This window comes from Borostomias antarcticus, assembly GCF_949987555.1.
Source record: "Borostomias antarcticus genome assembly, chromosome: 6".
NCBI classification, from domain to species: Eukaryota; Metazoa; Chordata; class Actinopteri; order Stomiiformes; family Stomiidae; genus Borostomias; species Borostomias antarcticus.
In genome coordinates, this window is record NC_140239.1 from 10,763,321 (window position 1) to 10,786,263 (window position 22,943).

At 47.2% G+C, this 22,943-nt stretch overlaps 3 protein-coding genes across 7 annotated transcripts in view; 1 reads left to right on the forward strand and 2 right to left on the reverse strand.

The window, feature by feature from the left end:
• Window positions 1-114: 114 nt before the first annotated feature.
• Window positions 115-8,740, reverse strand: vsig10 (V-set and immunoglobulin domain containing 10; the record flags this gene model as incomplete). Its single annotated transcript, XM_084439995.1, has 8 exons — window positions 115-197; window positions 573-721; window positions 886-898; window positions 1,118-1,231; window positions 1,821-2,105; window positions 5,147-5,437; window positions 6,685-6,996; window positions 8,722-8,740. The coding sequence occupies 8 exons, from the start codon at window positions 8,738-8,740 to the stop codon at window positions 115-117; spliced, it is 1,266 nt and encodes a 421-aa protein (XP_084296121.1).
• A 55-nt stretch (window positions 8,741-8,795) lies between these two features.
• pebp1 (phosphatidylethanolamine binding protein 1) lies at window positions 8,796-12,233 on the forward strand. Its single transcript, XM_084439550.1, has 4 exons — window positions 8,796-8,991; window positions 9,635-9,744; window positions 11,078-11,178; window positions 11,672-12,233. The coding sequence occupies exons 1-4, from the start codon at window positions 8,857-8,859 to the stop codon at window positions 11,887-11,889; spliced, it is 564 nt and encodes a 187-aa protein (XP_084295676.1). The 5' UTR covers window positions 8,796-8,856; the 3' UTR covers window positions 11,890-12,233.
• Window positions 12,234-12,430: 197 nt separating this feature from the next.
• The window catches only part of taok3a (TAO kinase 3a), a 94,243-nt gene continuing 83,730 nt past the window's right edge, over window positions 12,431-22,943 (reverse strand). For all 5 annotated transcript variants that reach the window (XM_084439539.1, XM_084439540.1, XM_084439541.1 and 2 more), the window contains 2 exons: window positions 21,729-21,911; window positions 12,431-13,722 (listed from right to left, as the gene is read on the reverse strand). In XM_084439539.1, the coding sequence (XP_084295665.1) occupies window positions 13,561-13,722; window positions 21,729-21,911 (345 nt within the window). In that variant the 3' untranslated portion in view covers window positions 12,431-13,560. The remainder of the gene's footprint in view (window positions 13,723-21,728; window positions 21,912-22,943) is intronic.

A 22,943-nucleotide genomic window follows, 5' to 3' on the forward strand; every position in this document is an offset into this window, starting at 1 on the left:
ATAATGATGGGAATTTTGCACAGTCAAATACTATGCCATGTTCACAGTCTGTAAGAGAATAAGCCTGGTTTGATCTGCTTTTCAAAGGTAACTTATAAAAAAAACTTTCAACACTTAAAATGTTACAAGATTCAAAGGGTCTGTGTTTCTCTGCTGGACTTGATCTTGATCAACGATGTCTGTGTCCTCGTGGTCACCTGGAAAACACCATTGAATCAGCTGCAGATCTGGAACAAAGCTACACATACAGCGCATGAAGGCCGTGCGCACAACTAGAAATGACAGTAAGTGCAGCTCAACTTGAAGTGATAAATAAGCAGCTGTTGTATTTGTATCTTGCTGCCCTTTTTCCTTGACTTAAGTAGACTGAACTAGATTAGACTGAACTAGATTATGCTCTTACTCACTTGTTTAGAAAGGAGATGCACTTGTGAGTTCTGACTGAGTAGTAGTACACTGACTACCTACGTTAAATACATTTACTGAAGGTCGCTTTGGATAGAAGTGTCTTAATGTTTGTTTGTTTGTTGTTAAATGCCAGTAGTGCGATGTAGTGTCTGACGGGAGCTCACTAGAGGGGATGCGGTGTATCTGTACTAGCGTGGTGTTGCTCAGCCCGTTGGGTAATGGCGGCAGGCGCGGCACCGCGTCGCGGAAGACGTTGTCCTCGTCGTCGGACTCCACCAGGCTCAGCACGTCGCACGGCTCCTCCTGCACACGCCTGTGACAGCAGCCAGTCGTTAACCCCTGACCCCTACGCAGCGTACACAACTCAAACGGCTCCTTTTCAAGCTTCTATTAAACAGCGCTGCAGGTGTGGCAGCGTTGATGTTGTTCCTCCGCAGGGTTAAGGTTGTGACTTCGACTCGGGAATGTGATACTCACCCAAATCCATGACCTGGTGGTGAAGATATGAAGAGCATGTATGAGCTTAGAGGGTCGGTATTTGACTGACAAAGCATTGATGATAACTCACGTTACTACTGCATAGGTTAAATTACTTTGTAATCAGCAGGTGATCTGTTGTTGGATAATGTGATTTTGATATTTCCAAGCTCTTGTAACCAGTGGAAAAACTGATCATGACTAAAAAAAACAAACACACAAAACATCTTACCAAGACAGATCCTGTCACGGCTGGAGTACACGGTTTTAGCGATGACCACGCCCGAGCCGACTATCAGGATGGCCAGGAAGATCCCGATGATGGCTCCGGTGTAAGCCGAGCTAGCTGTGGGAACCGACTATTAATACATCCATGGAACCGACACGACACGTTTCAGTCACAAAAAAAACAGGAAGTGATTCTCAACAGGCGGGACAACAGGTTTGACAGCATTATCGAGGTGTGGCGTTCATTCATCTGCGACGGCCATGTTGTGGTTCAAATGTCTTCTGGCTCGAGTCTCACTCTGTCTCTATGCGTGACCTACAGTAGGACGCATGTTTAGTCAATCTCTGATGTACTGTACACCTCTAACGTAAATTTACACAGCGTTAGTGGTCTTGTCCGTTTTATCCAAACATTGTTTTCTAGCGATGTCCTACATTTGTAACACGAGACAATGAGGGCATTCTGGTACTGCAGATTCTAATCACCTCTTCATACACACACACACACACGCATAAACAAGTACACACACGGACACACACACCTCCCCCCGGTCACTCACTCTTGACGGTGAGGTAGACCTCCATTCTGGTACTGCAGATTCTAATCACCTCCTCATACACACACACACGCATACACAAGTACACACATGCGCGCACACACACACACACACACACACACACACACACACCTCCCCCCGGTCACTCACTCTTGACGGTGAGGTAGACCTCCAGCTCCTGGACCATGAGCGGGTTCTCGCTCCTGCAGAAGTAGAGGCCCTCGTCCAGCTTGGAGACGTTGAGGATGGTCAGCGTGAGGACGGGGCCCTCCAGCGACAGCAGGTGCCTGGGCCCGGGCGCGATGGCCAGCTGCTGGACCGTCCGGAGCCAGGTGGTGTTGGCCGGGGGGATGGAGCTGTCCTCCGTGCAGGTCAGCGTGACGTTGGTGCCCTCCAGGACAGACACCAGGGGCTCCCCTTTAGGGTACGGGGATCCTGAGAGACGAGGAAGGACAGCAGTTTAAGGCCCTGTTCGCTTCCTTCCATCCATCCATCCTTCCTTCCTTCCTTCCTTCCTTCCTTCCTTCCTTCCTTCCTTCCTTCCTTCCTTCCTTCCTTCCTTCCTTCCTTCCTTCCTTCCTTCCTTCCTTCCTTCCTTCCTTCCTTCCTTCCTTCCCTCCCTCCCTCCCTCCCTCCCTCCCTCCTTGAGATAATCTGCTGTGATCTAACGTCATTGGATATTAGGCATGTAACGATGCAACAGTTAACAATCGATACAAACACATGACCATTCAAATCTATGAGATGAACCAGGTCCAGCCTGGCTTATGTGCGTGGCTGGCTTGTTTCTGTTCAGGACTGGTAGGACAGAAGCTAGTCATGCCACTGAAATAGCTGTGAATTGAAATGACATGAAATAATTAAGATTAAGATAGGTCTTGTCGCCTGGACACATCAGTTCCAATGCTTCCAATGCTAATCCGGCACAATAAGAGCGGGATAGCCAGTTAGGTCATGGGCTCACAACAACTAGCCGCAGCTTCCATAACATTAATGGTAGCAGTCAGTGGCTAAAGCAGTTACCATCCATCCATCTTCATCCGCTTATCCGGGGTCGGGTCGCGGAGGCAGCAGCTCCAGCAGGGGGCCCCAGACATCCCTTTCCCTAGCAGCATCAACCAGCTCTGCCTGGGGAATCTTTAGCCGCTCACAGGCCAGTGCGGAGATGTAGTCCCGCCACCTAGTCCTGGGTCTACCCCGCGGCCTCCTCCCAGCTGGACACGCCTGGAACACCTCCCTAGGGAGGCGCCCAGGAGGCATCCTCACTAGATGCCCGAACCACCTCAACTGGCTCCTTTCGACGCAAAGGAGCAGCGGCTCTACTCCGAGTCTCTCCCGGATGACTGAACTTCTCACCCGATCTCTCAGGGGGACCCCAGCCACCCTCCGGAGAAAACTCATTTCGGCCGCTTGTATCCGTGATCTCGTTCTTTCGGTCATGACCCATCCTTCATGACCATAGGTGAGGGTGGGGACGAAGATAGACCGGTAGATCGAGAGCTTTGCCTTTTGGCTCAGCTCTCTTTTCGTCACAACAGTGCGGTAAAGCGACTGCAGAACCGCACCAGTTCACCGCACTCGTGAACAAGACCCCCAGATTCTTCAACTCCTTCACTTGGGGTAAGGACTCATTTCCTACTCGGAGCGGACAGGCCACCGGTTTCCTGCTGAGAACCATGGCCTCAGATTTAGAAGTGCTTATTCTCATCCCAGCCGCTTCACACTCAATTGCGAACCTATCCAGAGAGTGCTGGAGGTCGCAGGCAGCTGATGCCATCAGGACCACATCATCTGCAAAAAGCAGCGACGTGATCCCCAGCTCACCGAACTGCAAACCCACCTCCCCACGGCTACGCCTCGATATCCTGTCCATGAAAATCACAAACAGGATTGGTGACAAAGCGCAGCCCTGGCGGAGGCCAACCCCCACCGGGGGTTTGCTGCTGCTGCTAAAGCAGTTACACTGATGATAACATAAAGTCATCCCCACTGGGTCTTGAACCCGCTCTAACCACTACTCTACTTGTGCAGTGGAGATCGGCGGGTTGATTTTGGTGTCCTTCTTGATTTTGGTGTGCTAGGACAACTGCCTCTTGAATGTCCTACGTCACCTGTACAGAGACTAGAGACCAGCTAGAGACTAGAGACCAGCTAGAGACAGCTCAGCAACGAAAGACAAAGCCATGGCCTCGGCTGCTGGACATGTTGAAATAGGAAATATGCATTCAACCTCAGAAATAAAAAATACTTTCATATAGAAAACATAAGACATGTTTTGAAGTTTTTGTATAAGAAATAATCAAAAAAATATTTGTCAATCATAATTTGTATAATCTAATTTTGTATAAAAAATCATGAGAAATTTGTATCGTAAATTGTATGGAATCGTGAGTTGAGTGAATCATTACATCCCAGGTAAACATGTGTCTCTAGTCAACTGTTACCAATCCCCTCTTGTCAGATCGGTGATTTCCCCAGAGGAAATCGTGATTGTTGCATTTACAAGCCTCTGAACACGCTCTCCGCCTGAATGACAATGTAAAGGTGTGGTAATAAGCAGAGGATGTAGCCTGCAGAGGCTTTTGGCATCTTTCTCATTGTCTGAGTGGCTTTGCTCAGTAGGATATCAGAAACACGCCGTGTGAACAAAGGACTTGAGCTAGATTGTTTGTTTGTTTTGGAAGACGTCCAAAAGCGCTGTGCTCCACCGCAGCTCTCGGACCTTAGACATGCCAGACATGCCAGTCATGTTTTCTGGTGTAGTGGCTCGTGTAAAAAAATAAAAATAAATAAAAGGCAATCCACATAAGCTATGGGTCGCAAGAAAACACATTATTACAGATCTTCATCTTGTTCCATCGAGAAAGTATCACGTTCTAACAATGTCCTTGTTAGATAGTTTTCTACGCATAACGACAAGAGTTCTGGCATGATTTGTTAATCTATTCTACCTATGCTGTCCCACACCCTGTAGCTCTCTATCAGAAAAAGCTCTCCTTATAATTTCTCTAAATAACGTGCTCTGTGGAACATTACATATCATGCAGACGCTTTTATCCACAGCAACTTACAATAATTGCATTTAATGTAGCAGTCAGTGTACTACTACTCACCAGAACTCACAAATGCATCTCCTTTGTAAACAAGTGACTAAGATCAGTATAATCAGTGCTAAAAGCAAGCAGGTAGAACGTGACGTTGACGCAACGCTGATGGCGACGTGGGTAGTGTATCTACGGGTGAAACTGTTTTTTTTGCTTCCCTTTGGAACATGTAGGCCACCCCCCATTTCTCTCTGTAAAGCACATTGTGTTGCCTCTGTGTATGAAATGCGCTATACAAATAAAGTTTGATTTGATGTACTGTACACTGTAAGAATTTCCCACACGTCTCCCATTTTATAAGCTTCACAGAAGCGGCCCAACTATGGACTGAGCTGAACGGAGGAGAGACGGCTCTCTTATGATGTCTCTTACTGAGGGTGAAGGAGCAGACGTTGTCATCCCCTGGTTGGAGCGCCGGATGATGGCCATCACACCTCAACGTCAGGCCCTCGTGGAGCAGCGTGCGGTTCATCAGCAGCGGCAGGCTGGCGGTCTGCTGGGGGGCGTAGAGCTGTCCGGCCACGCAGCCCGCCCCCTCGCCGTACTCCTCCCCCCAGAGCAGCGTGGGGGGCGGGTACGCCCCGGACCAGCTGCAGGTGAACAGCACGCGCCTGGGGTCCTCCTCCACTCTCCACTCACAGTCTGGGTGTCTGTCTGGGGCATCTGAAGGGAAACAGGAATTAGTTCACATAATGCTTCCCTCTGGAATATGTAGGGGTGGGACCTACGCCCACCTCCCTTGTTCTCTGTAAAGCACATTGTGTTGCCTCTGGGTATGAAATGCACTATACAAATAAAGCTTTGGTTGATTGATTGATAAATATAATACATTCATGTATGTATATTTCACATAAATATACATACAATAATTATACATTATATCAATACGCAAACTTTTCTAAAAGACGACAGTACCCAGAGACAGGCAGGGACACAAAATTTAAATAAATATTTCCTTACTGGATGAATGAACTCAGATGGAAGCAGTCATGTTTTTATTTATTATATCTACAGTATACTGACCACAGCCCAGAAGGTAAACCAAGCAGCCACATACTGTCTCTGGAGGGCGAAGTAGAGTACTAGAGCAGTTTTTGTGCTGGCTTGGTGAGATCTGACTCAGAACGTCAGCCGAGCGAACTGGGATCAGCATTTCCATAACAACAAGGTAATCCCTCTTGAAGGCGTGTCTTTAACTGATGATGCCCTCGGCACGTTAGATTGTACACAGGAACTAAAAAACAACAACAAAAACACAGCCTACCACGGGAGGAAATTCCCATGGGTCTTAGCTCTAGTTTGAGATTTTGTTTCTTTGTGATTTATAGTCGCAATAAATCCGCAAATTGGCAGCTATTCTTGTGCGATTGTTTTTATATACACAGTTAAACACGGATGCGGACACTCGCGCTGGCGGACTTTGGCCCCACCCCGGAGAGAGCCCGGTTCAGGCTGACACAGTAAACACCGGCTCAGTGGCCTTGTGTCCGCCCTGAGACTGGGAGGTCATGAGTTCGATCCCCGGCCGAGTCATACCAAAGACTATTTTTAAAAAAATGGTACCCATTGCCTCCCTGCTTGACACTCAGCATCAAGGGCTGGAATTGGGGGGCTACATCACCAAATGATTCCCGAGCGCGGCACCGCTGCTGCTCACCGCTCCCCCAGGGGATGGGTCAAATGCGGAGAACTAATTTCACCACCCTCAGCTCGGGTGTGTGACAATCACTGGGACTTTAACTTTAACTGGTCACGGGAAAACAAATGACCACGCCGTGGTTTGACCCGGCACGGCCAAAAGTGCCAATGGGAAAAAAATAAGCCACAACAACACCCCCTCTCTGGGATAACCCCCGCAGTAAGAGTGTGATGGGTCATAACAGAGCCTTTTACCCTTGCTAGTCACCTACAGTAAACGAGCAGCTCCGTGGCTCGGCCGCTCGCTGTCCTCTGAGACAGACTGTTCTGGGCCTGGCAGGTGTACACTCCCTGGGAGCTGGGCTGGATGTCCAGGATGTTGAGAGCCAGCCACGGCCGCACGCCCCAGGCCAGGGAGACAGTGCTGTTCCCACCGGCCGCCTGGAAGCCCCAGGACAGGTTCTGGGAGGGGTGGGCCGGGCCGGAGCAGTTGAGGGCCGCGGTGGAGCCCCGGTAAGCCACGTGCGTCCCATTCGGCAGCAGTGTGGCGGCGGTGACGTCTGTGGTGACATTGTCTGGCCCACCTAGAGGAGGGTGACATGCAGGTAGAGATGATTAGTTCACTGACGGTGTTGTCAAAGCAGACGATCTCTATTAATTTGAATGCATAGCTAAAACAAGGCGCATTGCGTTTTCCTATTGCTGTAGATTTTGCTGAACACTTCAGCTTGCATTTTACTGGACGCCATAGAAATTCATGTTAATGTTGCTCAGCACTGTCAGACAGAGTAGACCAAGTCATCAGTGTTTATACCATGAAAGGAAATGAAGAACGTGGTGTTTCTGTGTGGGCCTGTCCCGGCCATAGAACACTTAAACCAAATAATCCTGCAGAACCAGTTTCAAGCAATGTGCCTCAAGCTATTTCTGACCATGTCAAGGAGACACCTATACCTTACGATTCATTCCAATGTCGAATCACATCATTCACACACACAATCACATGGTTCACTCGACAAATGAAGTTACTTACTGACTACTTGCAATGCAATAATTGATTGAGTGTTGTTATTTTGAGATGAGGAATCACAAACATAACTCCCTTCATCTGACAGAGCTATTTCGTGGATGTTCAGGCTCCCATTGTCCAATATTACAAGACGCTGTTCAGCTGCGGGGCTCGAGGTGTGGTTGCGGACCAAGAGAACCTCTCCATCCTTCGTCCATCGCGTGAAAGACGGTGTGCCGTTTCTCCCAAGGCTGGAACACGGAAGTAGAACACTCTCTCCCAGAGTTCCAAGAACGGTTTCACCTGAACCCGAACCTCCTATACCTGAAACCCCCAAGGAAAGGACAACGGGAATGAATTAGATAGCCTACATTAACAGCAGATGGCCCACACAGATAGTGTAAATTATTGAAACTGTCTGTGTTTCAATGGAACATCTATCCAATTGCCACGAGAAGACTTGACCCTCACTCACCTGTCCAATGCATGAATGAAAGTAGAAAACTCGTAATTGCGAAGGAATTCATGGTTCCTCTCGATTTCACCTTCATAACAACCCAACGTGGCCAAAAAGCTTGTCTGTAAAGGTCTGGCAAGCCTACCTGTTGGTACGCTTACATAGGCTACCCTAAACCCCCACTATTAGCATGTAAAGCCATAGTTTCTCTATCAGTAAATATCACAGGCTGTATTTTTTCCTGCCCATATCTAAGCTGTTTACTTGGGAGCGTTTATCCGGAAACTTTAGGACAGTCAAACCAAACCACACCCGACGCTTACCTTCTTAAAGGTACAGGAAGGATTTCTATTTGTGACAGCACTTGGTGCGACCGCAGTTACAATTGAACAATTGAAGTTCACTGAAGCATCGCCAGGTGGAGTCTGGTGATACAGGAGACATCTAAACCGTAAATAATTATAATAATAATAATAATAATAATAACAACATCAACAATAATAATAATACTAATACTAATTAGGCATACTATAATCATAATACATTGTATTTGTAATGCACTTTTATGCACGTTTTGAAAACAAATCTCAAAGTGCTACAGAGAAAAAAACAAGACAACGGACAAAAAAAACAGATAACGTCAAAAAGTTAATTAAAATCAGTAATACTGTAGGTTGGCTGCAATAAATAACCTAGGTCTGGAGATAATATAGAGAATGTGGGTCATGATGATAGAGCACTTTCGGAGCACATGCACAGCGAAGTGAGAAGTAGCCGGTAGCCGGCCTGTTCAATGATTGACGGACAGCCTGGCCAAACACAAGCACCGTGGTAAACACTGACCTTTCACGATTGGTTCCATTTCTGGTCCCAGAGCGGCCTCTAGTGGTGGCTTCTAACTTTTCACTCCGTGCAAGTCAGACTGTGCAGAAGTGAAAGCTTGTCTGTCAACCCCGTGTCGAAGTGTCTTTGATCAAAATGCCGGTGGATCTTGGCCAGTGGAGCGGACCTCTAGCTCTGACAGAGGTGGAGGAGAAGCCTGCACAGACCCTCGCCGTCAAGTATGGCTCAGTTGAAATCGACGAGTTGGGGAAAGTGCTCACGCCTACCCAGGTAGCTAACGTTAAACACAGCCAGCCAGCCAGCTAGCCTAGCTAGCATATACAGCTATCATTAGACACAGCCAGCCAGCTAGCATATACAGCTAAAGACACTGCCAGCCAGCTAGCCTAGCTAATATATCCAGCTAAAGACACAGCCAGCCAGCTAGACTAGCTAGAATATCCAGCTAACGTTAGACTCAGCCGACTAGCTAGCCTAGCTATATCCAGCTAATGTTAGACATAGCAGCCGGGTAGCCTAGCTAGCATATCCAGCTAACGTTAGCTAGCTTTGCTGATTATGATTGTGCGCCACTGCAGTGCATTCACAAGCACGTGCACCTGCTATTCTCAGCAGACAATCAACTTATTAGTTCCATTACATTTAATGTAACGTTAGATTTCGTTTGACCCTCCATATCAAACAACGTCATGGTGTCACATAATCACGTCTAGTCTGCATTATTGGACAAGCAAGGAAGTAGGGCATTATTTGAATGAGTCACTTATGATTTCATCACTACCACTCAATCAACAAACTGAACATTGTCCCCGCTATGAATTAACTTGAATCCCCACTATGATTGCTCTTGAATCATTAACAACTGAATGTGGTGCTGCTACCATCACTAACTGTTGTCCCCATTTGACCACAGGTACAGAGTCGACCCACCTCCATAGAGTGGGAGGGGTGTGACTCCGGCAAGCTGTACACGCTGGCCTTGACTGACCCCGACGCCCCCAGCAGGAAAGACCCCAAATTCAGGTATGCTGTGGGTTCCCTGGCTCCTAGGTGCTTATAACTGGTCTATCGACATGGCTCGTTAGTGCTTATAACTGGTCTATCGACGTGGCTCGTTAGTGCTTATAACTGATCTATCGACGTGGGGTGTTAGTGCTTATAACTGGTCTATTGACGTGGGGTGTTAGTGCTTATAACTGGTCTATTGACGTGGCTCGTTAGTGCTTATAACTGGTCTATCGACATAGTCTGTTAGTGCTTATACTGTAACTGGTCTATCGACGTGGCTCGTTAGTGCTTATAACTGGTCTATCGACGTGGCTCGTTAGTGCTTATAACTGGCCTATCGACATGGCTTGTTAGTGCTTATAACTGGTCTATCGACGTGGTCCGTAAGTGCTTATAACTGGTCTATCGACGTGGCTCGTTAGTGCTTATAACTGGTCTATTGACGTGGTCCGTTAGTGCTTATAACTGGTCTATCAGCGTGACTCCTTACTGCCAAGTGTTCCTGTTCTCTCAAGTCAGTGGGGTTTACACAGACAGCAGCTGTATCTGCAGAACATCTACACAGTTTTGACTTAAAACCCAGCGTGCCACCTCACCATTAACTAATTTCCGTCTAAATCATGCATAATTTTTATATTTTTTATTTAAGAGGAGTATGACTGTCTATTGGTGCACAATATATGCATACATTAATGAAATTGTTTTGCACAATAGTTTAATAAATGTTATTTAATCAAATGATATGAAAATAAGAGAACAAACAAACCTACACATTTACCATTTACACCTGAATCTTGTATTTCCAGCTCGTGCTCAAAGGGTTAAAGTGGGCTAGGTTCAGGGTCTGAGGGCTGCTGAGCCCATGGCCCCTCCCTGTTCTTTGAAGCAGGTGTGAACTGAACGTATTGGGAGCAAAAGCAAGACCGGTGTTGCCCAGGTGTGATGGTCGATGCTAGAATGGATCCGGAGGGGGTAGGGGGATGACTCCACTACACATCATCAGATGCTCACAGCGGAATCGCTTGGCAGCCAGGAGGCGCGTGGGCAGCGAGCATTGAGCCATTCGGCCGTGAGCCTCCAGGCCAGCGCGCCCCAGCCGGGGGGTACAGTGACATGCGGAGCGCGCCCACTCAGCACCGTCCGTGCAGCTCCCCTCCCGGGTCCAATTTCGTAAATCAGCCTGAGACCCCCGTGTCCACGTTGGACTCCAATAGCTGCCAAGTGCTGTGATTGGTTGATGCGTAGAGGAGTTCCCTCCTCCTTTCCCTCCGGACGATCCATTCTAGCATCAACCAGCTGTGACGGACAACCATGACTTCCCCCGTTAAACCCCTTCCCTGTGGCGCAGGGAGTGGCATCACTTCCTGGTGGTGAATATGAAGGGGAGTGACGTGTCCAGCGGGAGTGTCACGTCTGACTACGTTGGATCTGGCCCTCCCAAAGGAACTGGTAAGAGACTGAACAAGTCTTTATTTATTTATTTTGAATCTGAATGATAATAGTCACCTACGTAGGGCTGGGTTTAAAAAAATGATTCATCGATTCAGAATCAAATGATTCAGAATCGATTCATGAATCCCAAAATCGATCTTTTATTTAATGAATGAATGAATAAATGAAGGAATGAATAGTTCATTAATTCATTCAATGATTCATTCATTCATTTTTGGAAATCCGTATCGATACCCAGCCGTAGTATTGATGTGTTGCATAACTTGTCAGTCATGTAATTAAGGTTACAGCTAAAAAAACTGGTTTTAGTAACACTAACCGAATCGATATTGAATGGAATTGAATCGTGATAATCGATTCCGAACCTTGTGAATCGGGAATCGGGAATCGATTCTCGAAATTCGACTCGATACCCAGCCCTACACCTACGACCCTGAGATGGAGCTATCCGGAGCGCTGTTAGTGCTGAACCCCCGTGTCCCCCCCCCAGGTCTGCACCGGTACGTGTGGCTGGTGTACGAGCAGCCGGGCAGCCTGTCCTGCAGCGAGGCCGTGCTCACCAACACCAGCGGGGACAACCGCGGCAAGTTCAAGATCCAGAGCTTCCGGAAGAAGTACGGCCTGGGAGCGCCGGCCGCCGGGACCTGCTACCAGGCGGAGTGGGACGACTACGTCCCTAAGCTGTACGAACAGCTGGCCGGGAAATAGACCCCCCACTTTAGACAGAAACTCTGGGGGGGGGGGGGATTAACCGCATGGTGTCCCTAGCTGCAGAGACCCCAACAAGGAAGCCTTTTGTTTGTTCTTTACCGAGTCTGCTTTTTGTCTTGTTCCGCTGCCCCAGGGTGTCATGTTGAGAAGGAGTCCCATCCTCGCACTTAACCATCACAATAAACCCACTGTTGATCATGCATGGCTATGAATCATTCATCTCACTGATTTATGTGTTTGTTGATCATAGGAATTCTTACTAACAGTACATAACACTGTTAAAAGTAAATGACAGTTTCATATGACATGCATTGGCACAAGCTTAACCGTACCACACGTGCCCAAACCATAGCACAATTAAGAGTGGAAGTTATAAATGTGAAATTGTAGACCTTGAACGTTCAGCAGGAGCACCTGGTCGTGATCGTATTAGTACCTTGGTCCCAGTGGGCATGAGCTGTGAGTGAACCATTACTGTTGACGGAGCAGCTGATGAAGTTACAAATACAGTACAAACACTTCCTGTGATGAGCGCTTTATTTACAAATGTAATGAAAAGTTCTTACAGACTCATGCTTTCTCTCAACCTGGAAAAGAAATTAAAGTGCATGCAATAATAAAGCATAGTACTGATGTGTTTTATAAGAAAATACACAGCTGATAATTGTGGTTAAAAATACACAGCTTGAGCACAGTTGTGGTTAAAGCAGAATGATTCAGAAAGAGATCCCATCGACCGATTATTGAACTTCAAATACTTCACGAGAACGAAGGAGAAAAATCATCGTTTTTAAAAAATTTGATTTGAATAACAGTGAAAATACAATATGAAAATAAGTAAAAGCTCTCCATAAATCCTTCTATACACAAAATACATGTCCCCCCCCTCAAAGCCCTTTGTGCTACCTGGGAGTTGGAGTACACATGTGGTATTATTCACATTGGCTGCCAGTGCAGAGTTTCAGTGTGATACTCAAAGTACCAGGATGCAATTCTCCTCCTCAGTGCCCCCCCAAGTCATTTATCAAACTCTCTCAAAGGAGTGTCATTTACTGTAATATGTACCAGTATGTACATCATGACTTCAAAGGTCGTCAGTGTATCAAATTTTTTCAAATTCGCCATACAAATTTCCTGATGAATGAAAATACCAAAAGAGTGGAAGCAGCAAAGACAGGCTGCGGAAGGATCTGTACACTTTGTTTTTCGCTTTGAAGTTTTTGCACAGCTTGAGACAAATTACCTCGAAATGCATCATCATCATCATCATCGAGTGACGCAATTTCACCTGTCACACTCTCTCTCGTCTCTACGTTTAGTCACACCAGAAGTGTCATCATTGCACAAGAAACAGGAACACTGACATATCGTATTATGTCATACAAAAAAAAACACATGACAACTAATGGAAGTCATACAGCATCTTTTAAAACTTTATGTCAACTTGTGACACTAGGAGAGGAGGGGCCTGTTGGCTCGTGGCCCCGCCCTGCCGCTGGGGGCGGGGCTGCTGCTATCAGCGTGTTTTTGAGTGAGGACATCAGTAGCTAAAGACCCCGGGCTCTCAGGCCGGACCGGACCAGACCAAGTCGAGTCAGGGGGTGTTTGAGACAGCCGGAGGCAGGACCAGAGGTGGTGAGGTGGTGGTCCCCCCCACCCCACCACCCCTCATCTGTAGTCATCCTTGGGGTAGTCCAGCACGCCCAGGTGGCCGAAGCCCAGGCGGATGCTCTCCATGTGGAAGCTGTCGATCTCTCGCTCCTGCCGCTCCAGCAGGCTCTTGATCCGCTCCGTTCTCTCCTTCTGTAGGGAGGCCAGCTCCTCTTCAATCTGGAGGGGCAGGGGCAGGGTTAGACTAGACCTATCTCTGGAGAACAGGGTAAGACTAGACCTATCTCTGGAGGACAGGGTTAGACTAGATCTATCTCTGGAGAACAGGGTTAGACTAGACCTATCTCTGGAGAACAGGGTTAGACTAGACCTATCTCTGGAGAACAGGGTTAGACAAGACCTATCTCTGGAGAACAGGGCTACAACATGGGGACTGGTGATCTCTGGAGAACAGGGTTAGAACATGGTGACCTCTGGAGAACAGGGCTAGAACATGGGGACCTCTGGAGAACAGGGCTAGAACATGGGGACCTCTGGAGAACAGGGCTAGAACATAGGGACCTCTGGAGAATGGGTAGAACATGGGGACCTCTGGAGAACGGGGGTAGAACATGAGGACTGGTGACCCCTGAGGAGCTAGTGTCTTGGAGAGGGGGGTAGGACCCTTTCAGGGAGGCACGCACGGCCACATGGTCAGCCAACCGCCACCATCACACAAGAGGTCCACCGCTGAGGGCACTGGCAACCAGCGAAACCTTGAGACTCAACGTGACGAACACTACAGGGAAACTGCTGAACACGACAGCGAACCCGATGAACACTATAGTGGATCTACTGAACACTACAGTGAAACCCCTGAACACACGCATAGATAAACACAGGAAATCCAGTTTGTGCAGCTTCACTGATTAACAGCCAGCCAGAGAGTGCACCACGCTGTCTAATCAATCGGCCTCATAACACTTCCTACGAGGAAGGTGTTAGGACGACGGGAAGACGACGACGAGCCGGATCGATATCGTCTGTCTCTGCCGCTCCAGACTCCAGACAGCGCCGGTGACATCATCCCCAACCCGGGATGCAGGGCGCTGGCCGGCCAGCAGGTGGCGCCAGACCACTGCGGGTTACGTAATACCAGCGGGCCTCTGGAGCGCGATCAGGCTGCTGCATCAGAGACGGTTCCTTTGTTGTGGAGGGTAATGTAATGTGTGGATGACGTCAGTCACTCGCAGATCTTTGTTGGTTTGAGTATTTGGTCTTACGTAACTCTGTGATTGATCTGAGAGGTGCATATGTGCATGTAAATATCACAAGAGGAGGAGGGGAGAGAGGAGGAGAGGATGGAGAGTTGGAGGAGAAGGAAGGAGGGGGAGGAGGAGAGGAGCAGAGAGGAGGAGCAGAGAGGAGGAGGAGAGGACAGAGAGGAGGAGAGATGAGGAGGAGAGAGGGGGTGTAGATGCATGTCTCTGCCCAGACTAATCAATCAACCCCCTGGAGAGAATCACTGGAGCTGAGGGTCTGAAAGTGAGTCATGTATTCATGTATTGTCTGGATCAACATACAGCATAATATGTTTCTGACATTAACATATTGCATAATAACAATTAGGAAACATGACCGGAAACAATCTATTCAAGCACATTTCATCAATATATTCTATCTAATTATTAGATTGTTCTGGCTGGGGTTTTGTATGGATTCATTAGAATTATTGTTACCAGAACAATAGCAGGAAGCCAGGTCTAGTCTTCTGTTGCTCCTCCCAGCGCCACCTGTGGTGAGCTAGGTGTGTGTGTGTGTGTGTGTCTGGGAGTCAATTATGCAGGCATGAGGGGAGTGTGTGTGTGTGTGTGTGTGTGTGTGTGTGTGTGTGTGTGTGTGTGTGTGTTACATTGTCCATATACTTGGGCATACCTCCTTGTTTTTGGTGCAGTGTTTGCTTTCTGACCTTGAACCTGATGTCAATGGCCAAGTTGGCAAGATCGCTCCTCTGCACTGCTCTGAAACCAACTGTGGATTTCATCTTTTTATTAATTAGATCATTGTTTTATTGTATTGCAGTGTAGACTCATCTTTGTTTTTGGGATCCAAACACATAGTTTTGCTTCCGTGTTGCACTCTTCATTAAGAACCTGTGCATAATTCAAATGTATGTCATTAAAATTTCTCTGTAATCCGCAATGTCTGATTGTTAATTCCTTTTGTGAGTTATGTTTGTATCACCAGTCAATCAAAGGTTAGGATTTGAACTGTAGCTTAAGTGTTGGAAGCCTGACGCGCAGGATGGTTTGCTTGGGAACTCTCCGTTGGAAACTGTTTGGAAAAGAACAGGCACTTTCAAAAATACTTGGCAGGTGATTGGATTGGGAACCTCTATCTATCTAATCTATCACCTTCTATCATGCGCCAACTTCAACCGCTTCTCGCTGTCGTCACACCTAAACACGCCCTGTGTAGCCGTTTGTGTTTCCTCATAGAATGCTGATTGGCTAGACCGTTTTCTTATCTGGCACAAACGGACCCAAACGGAGAGTGTCCAGACCGGTTCACGAGGGAAACGGAATGTGAGCTGCGAGATCAGGATGGTCTCACCAGGCTTACAGGAAGCCAGTGGCTCCACACTCACTTTGAGAGTTGTCCGTCAGAGGAAGTAGGTTTAGGACGATCCTGCACGTCATTCTGAACAGACTGTTGTCATCCAAACAACAAGGAATTAGTCTACTTATGAACAGCCAACTTACTAAAACAATTTTGGGCTTTAACTTCAATCCCCTAAATGCAGCCAAGCCTGTCTACCAGGCTACAGCTTGTCTGATTTGACAGCTAGCAAACTCGGTGCGTATAAAGGGCTATGCCTCTTGATCTGGAAGAGCTGGCATACTGTTAAAACCAGTCACCAGGTGGCACTATGACGGCTTTGTTTGGTTCAGTGTAAACAAACAGAGCCCAACAATATGGCTGCTACTGTCTGTCAGCCTGACTGTCTCTGTCAGCCTGTCTGTCACTGTCTCTGTTTCTATCAACCTGTCTCTCTCTGTTTCTATCAACCTGTCTCTCTCTGTTTCTGTCAACCTGTCTCCCTCTGTTTCTGTCAACCTGTCTCTCTCTGTTTCTATCAACCTGTCTCTCTCCATTTCTATCAACCTGTCTCTCTCCGTTTCTGTCAACCTGTCTCTCTGTTTCTATCAACCTGTCTCTCTCTGTTTCTATCAACCTGTCTCTCTGTTTCTATCAACCTGTCTCTCTCTGTTTCTATCAACCTGTCTCTCTGTTTCTATCAACCTGTCTCTCTCCGTTTCTATCAACCTGTCTCTCTGTTTCTATCAACCTGTCTCTCTCTGTTTCTATCAACCTGTCTCTCTCTGTTTCTGTCAACCTGTCTCTCTCTGTTTCTATCAACCTGTCTCTCTCTGTTTCTATCAACCTGTCTCTCTGTTTCTATCAACCTGTCTCTCTGTTTCTATCAACCTGTCTCTCTCTGTTTCCATCAACCTGTCTCTCTCTGTTTCTATCAACCTGTCTCTCTCTGTTTCTATCAACCTGTCTCTCCGTTATTGTTAACCTGTCTCTCTCTGTTTCTATCAACCTGTCTCTCTGTTTCTGTCAACCTGTCTCTCTCTGTTTCTGTCAACCTGTCTCTCTCCGTTTCTGTCAACCTGTCTCTCTGTTTCTATCAACCTGTCTCTCTGTTTCTATCAACCTGTCTCTCTCCGTTTCTGTCAACCTGTCTCTCTCTGTTTCTATCAACCTGTCTCTCTCTGTTTCTGTCAACCTGTCTCTCTCTGTTTCTATCAACCTGTCTCTCTGTTTCTATCAACCTGTCTCTCTCTGTTTCTATCAACCTGTCTCTGTTTCTATCAACCTGTCTCTCTCTGTTTCTATCAACCTGTCTCTCTCTGTTTCTATCAACCTGTCTCTCTCTGTTTCTATCAACCTGTCTCTCTCTGTTTCTATCAACCTGTCTCTCTCTGTTTCTGTTAACCTGTCTCTCTCTGTTTCTGTCAACCTGTCTCTGTCAACCTGTCAGCCTGTCTCTCTCTGTCTGTCTGTGTTTCTGTCTGACTATGTTCGTCTAGGTATGTACCTTATCCCCACCCCCTGTCTGTCAGTTCTACTGTCTGCATGTCTCTGTGTGTGTGTGTGTGTGTGTGTGTGTGCGTGTGCGTGTGTGTTTGTGTGTGTGTGTGCGCATGTGTGTGTGCGTGCGTATGTGTCTAGGTATGTCTGTCTAGGAGTGTATCTAAGTCTGTGTGTGTCTAGATGTGTGTGTCTGTGCGTAGGTGTGTGTGTCTAGGTGTGTGTAGGTGTGTGTCGGTATGTGTCTAGGTGTGTGTGTGTGTGTGTGTGTCTAGGTGTGTGTGTCTAGGTGTGTGTGTGTCTAGGGATGTGTGTAGGTGTGTGTCTAAATGGACTCTGCCTTAACAAGTCAGGAGTAAAACTGTTTACCTTCAACCTGTTCTACTTCCTGTGTCATTCATCTGTTCCCTCTGCCAAGGACAAGAGACGAGGCACCAAGACAGGAGGAAGACATAACACAACATGGCAGAAACCTTGAAGAAGAGTTCCCACGCCCCACGGCTAAACAGAGTTTTGATTGTGGGAGACACCCGAGCCAGGAGGAAGAGTCTTCACACACACCCGAGCCAGGAGGAAGTCTTCACACCGCCCCTCATCGGCACACACCTATGAGTATTCACCTCCTCCACCCTCCCCCGAGTTGGGGAGTCTCTCACTCTCCCCCTGTCATAGCCCTTTTCCACCAAGAAGGAACCGGTTCGGTGCCGGTTTGCGAACCTAATTTTGAACGGTTCCAAGCATTTCGACCAAAAATAAATGAGTTCGGGAACCCCAAAGTTGGTTCCGAACCGGCACCAAAAAATAGTCGTTTTTTCAGCGCGAACCGTGATGATATAATGACGTACAACGGTTCCGCTCAAAACTAGTCGAAACGCGGTCCCGTTCCGTAGATAGAACCAAGGTTCCAAGAACTCTGATCCGAACCGGTTCACGAACCAGAGTTACTTTGGTGGAAAAGGGCTATCAATGGCACGCACCTATGAGGATCCACCTCCCTCACCCCCCAAAGAGGGGTAGTCTCTCACTCTCCCTCTCTCACTTGCACCCCCCTGTGATGATCCACCTCCCTCACACTCTTATAGGTCATAGAAAAAGAATGGTGAATCTGCTACTGTAGTAACAGGAAACACTCAACTGGTTCTGCAAATTTATCAAATTTAGCATCCATTCCTCATCAGCCTCAAACTATCACAGAAAACCAGGCAGATAATACCTTTAGAACACTAAATTTAGCTTTATTAAATGTCAAGTCTCTACCAGGAAAGACATTTTCAATCAATCAGATAATCATTATTATCAAGCACAATCTTGATTTCATGTTTTTAACTGAAACTTAGACCAAGACCAATTTGCTGAACTGCTGTCTATTATCTGTATTGACTTTGACTGTGTGGTTATTGTTGGTGATTTTAACATCTATGTTGACAACCCTCAGGACCGAGGGGCTAAAGAACTGTGTTGTGTCCTTGATAACTATGGACTGACTCAGCATGTGATGGAGCCCACACAACAATGGGCACACTCTGGACTTGATCATCACCAAAGGTCTGAATATTTCTAAGGTTGAGGTGTCTGATGTTGCGCTCTCTGATCATTCCTGTGTTTTTGTTGAGAGTACTATCTCCAGGTAGACAAATGTTCAAACAGAGGTAATCACAAAACTGTACATCACAGAAAACACCAGTGAAATATTTACTCAGGCTTTTTCATCCACATCCACCCTCTCTTGGGTCCTTGTGCCCACTAAGGTGAAGGTGGTCTTTGGTAAGAAAACATCTCCATGGTGAAACTCCACTATGGTTCAGCTTTTCGTAAGAGTGTCGAAAAACTGAACTCAGGTGGCGAAAAACATATCTCCATGTTCATTACGAGGTGCGACCAAAAAGTCCATGGATTGTGTCAGCCACGCTCATGGCTCTATTTGAATTGGAAAAACAATAATATCCATTTGTTGCCCTATATCTCACGACTATTCTGGTATAATATTGTTCAGCTCACTCAATCGGTGCTTCTGTGACAGGCTGTTTTGTAGAGTGTCGCTTGTCACAGTTGTGGCACTTTTCTCTACCAACTCCCAAAACTCAACAATTTTATTACAATAAAGAAAGTACACTCGCAAAACATTTATATTACAGAATCTGCAGAGAAAAACCCCATTGGTTTGCAGTGAGGGTCGCTGGTAACTCGTAGACGGCACTATATGCAGCTAGAGCATGAGTCTGCTCCCTAAGACTTTGCAACGTATAGTACGTGTTACTCCACCTAGTCGGCACATTTTTTGGCCTTTTTTGTGGCTGAACCAGCCATGTCTGCGCATTCTGAAGTCGGGAGTAAGTGAGAGGCGAGTGCTTGAAATGGCCGACTATTTTTTTTTCCTATCGCCACTATATGGATTATGTTGCACTGTGAGAGGACCCCTTCATTCACAGTGAGCTGGACAGTATGAGCCACTCAGGGCACTCGGTAGGCCCGCGACATCCATGGCTTTGGACATATTTCGTGCATTATCACGCACTTTGCTCTTCGGTATTTTCCAGGCTAGCATCTCATCAAAATCCTTCACAAGAGCGGCCGCTGTGTGCGAGCCTGAAAACTCCTAGGCGTGTAGGAGGACTTTTTGCAGTTTAAAGTCTGAGTCGATCCACTGGGCAGTCAGGGAGAGCATTGACTTTGGGCTAACGTCACTGCTCCGAATGTCGGTCGTAAAACTCACCGAGGTGACGTTCGCATCAAGCAGGTTGTGAACATGGGACGACACATCGTTGTACATTTCAAGCCGAGCCACATCCAAAAAGTAACGTCTGGAGGGCAAAGTGTATCTCTGATCCATGGGCGCCATTAGGTTGCGAAACCCCCTAACTTCGACTACCGAAAACGGCTGGTCATCTAGCCCTATAAATTCCATTACTTTTCCGGTAATAGCCATGGCTTTCTGGCTACCTGCGGGGTAGGGCTGGGGTTTCCCTGCCATGTCCTTTAACGAGGGTTGAATGAGACCAACAGCTGGCAGCAGTTTCTTGCTCTCGAGGCTTTCCTGGTAGGCCTCGTGTTCCTTAGGGTGATGCACTCTCAAATGGCTTATCAAATTTGACGTACCAAAGGTCTTTGGTGTGGTCCCCCCTTGACTAATGTTTTCTTTGCACACATTACATGTGGCAAACTTAATGTCCTCACGACAGACCTCGAAATGCTTCCACACTGAATACATCTTAAGGTACGCAGCTAAATTGTTGAGGCTACATGCACGCGATGCACACTGCTGACATGCTAGCTCGTTGACCAAATTATTTCATGAAAGTGCGCATGGAGAAACTCATGTCCGGATCTGGCATGTCCTTAGTTTTTGTTCAGTTGTATTAATACGTTGTTATAATGCAGTTATCCTGTTGCTGCTCTGAAAATGTAAACGTAATAAAGATGTATTAATAATATTAATAATAATAAAAAGTCTGGATCAGCCAAAAACCTAAACAAACCGTCCGGTCGTCGATCGCACATTAAAGGTAAAAACCGGACGATTCCGGTCTCTGGCTGGTCGATCGGTGCACCCCTACAAATAATTATTAATTTGTACACTGCACTGTAACTTTTATTCTTGTATTTTATTTTTCCTGCATTTTGTTTTAAATGTACTTTTTTTGCACTGTCTTGATGCTTTTAATGCCTCATGTAAAGCACTTTGAATTGCCTTGTTGCTGAAATGTGCTATACAAATAAACTTGCCTTGCCTAGGTGTGTGTCTAGGTGTGTGTAGGTGTGTGTCTAGGTGTGTGTGTGTAGGTGTGTCTAGGTGTAACTTAGAGTAAGTAAGTATGGTAACTTATGGCCCAGGTTTGCAACTTAGTTGTGTGTGTAAGTGTGTGTATGTCTAGGTGTGTGTGTAAATGTGTGTGTAGGTGTGTGTCTAGGTGTGTGTAGGTGTGTGTGTCTAGGTGTGTGTGTAGTTGTGTTTAGGTGTGCATAGGTGTGTGTGTAGGTGTGTGTGTAGGTGTGTGTAGGTGTGTATAGGTGTGTGTAGGTATGTATAGGTGTGTGTAGGTATGTGTGTAGGTGTGTGTGTGTTGGTGTGTGTGTGTTGGTGTGTGTAGGTGTGTGTGTAGGTGTATCTAGGTGCATCTCCCCCCCGGGCACTGGTCCTCCGGCGGTACCTTGTGCTCCAGGTGGGCGCGGCGCAGCGACACCTTCTGCTCCAGCTTGTGCAGCTCGCGCTCGTGCTGCGCCTCCGTCTGCATCTTGATCTTGCTCTGGTAGGCGTTGAGCAGCTCCATCTCCTGCTGCAGCTGCTGCCTCAGCGCCTGACACTCCCCCTCCTGGGCCTCGTCCAGACGCAGCTGAGGGGGCCGGCACCAGCACACACACACGCGCACACACGCACACACACACAGATGCACGCACACACACACACACACACACAGGCAGGCACGCACGCGCACGCACACACACACACACACACACAGACATTCACACACAGACACACACACAAACGCGCACATACATACACACACACACACATATGCAGACGCGCGCACACACGCATATACATGTACATACACACACACGCATATACATGCACATACACACACGCATATACATGCACATACACACACAAACACACACATACATATGCAGACATGCACACACGCACATACATACACATACACATGCACACACCACAGATGGACAGGCCACACAAAGACAGGAGGAGAAAGAGGGAGGGAGAGAGAGAGGGGGAGAGAGAGAGAGAGGAGGGTGTAGGGTGGTGGGTGCAGTAGAGATGAGAGAACAGTGAGAGCAGAGAACAGTGAGAAAGGAGTGGAGGAGAAGAGGCAGGATGAGAGAAACAGAGGTAGAGAATGAAGACAGGATGAGAGAGAAACAGGTAGAGAAGGAAGACAGGATGAGAGAGAACCAGAGGTAGAGAATGAAGACAGGAGCAACAGGTGGAGAGAGAGAGAGAGAGAGAGGAGCACACAGGGTTACAATCTTCCAACTACACATCGCATGTTTCCTCTGGCGTACCTGTACCACTCCTCCCTACAAACCATTCATAGAGACCAATTATCTGCTAATAATAACTTCTACAGTATCTCCAGGTGTTTAGCTAGCTGTACGGTCGCTGCTGACTAGCTCCAAACCGTCTGAGAGTCCATCAGGTGTGGGTCATTAATGGTTATTAACCAGCTGTTAACCAGGTGTGGGTCATTAATAGTTATTAACTAGCTGTTAACCAGGTGTGGGTCATAAATAGTTATTAACTAGCTGTTAACCAGGTGTGGGTCATTAATAGTTATTAACTAGCTGTTAACCAGGTGTGGGTCATTAATAGTTATTAACTAGCTGTTAACCAGGTGTGGGTCATTAAT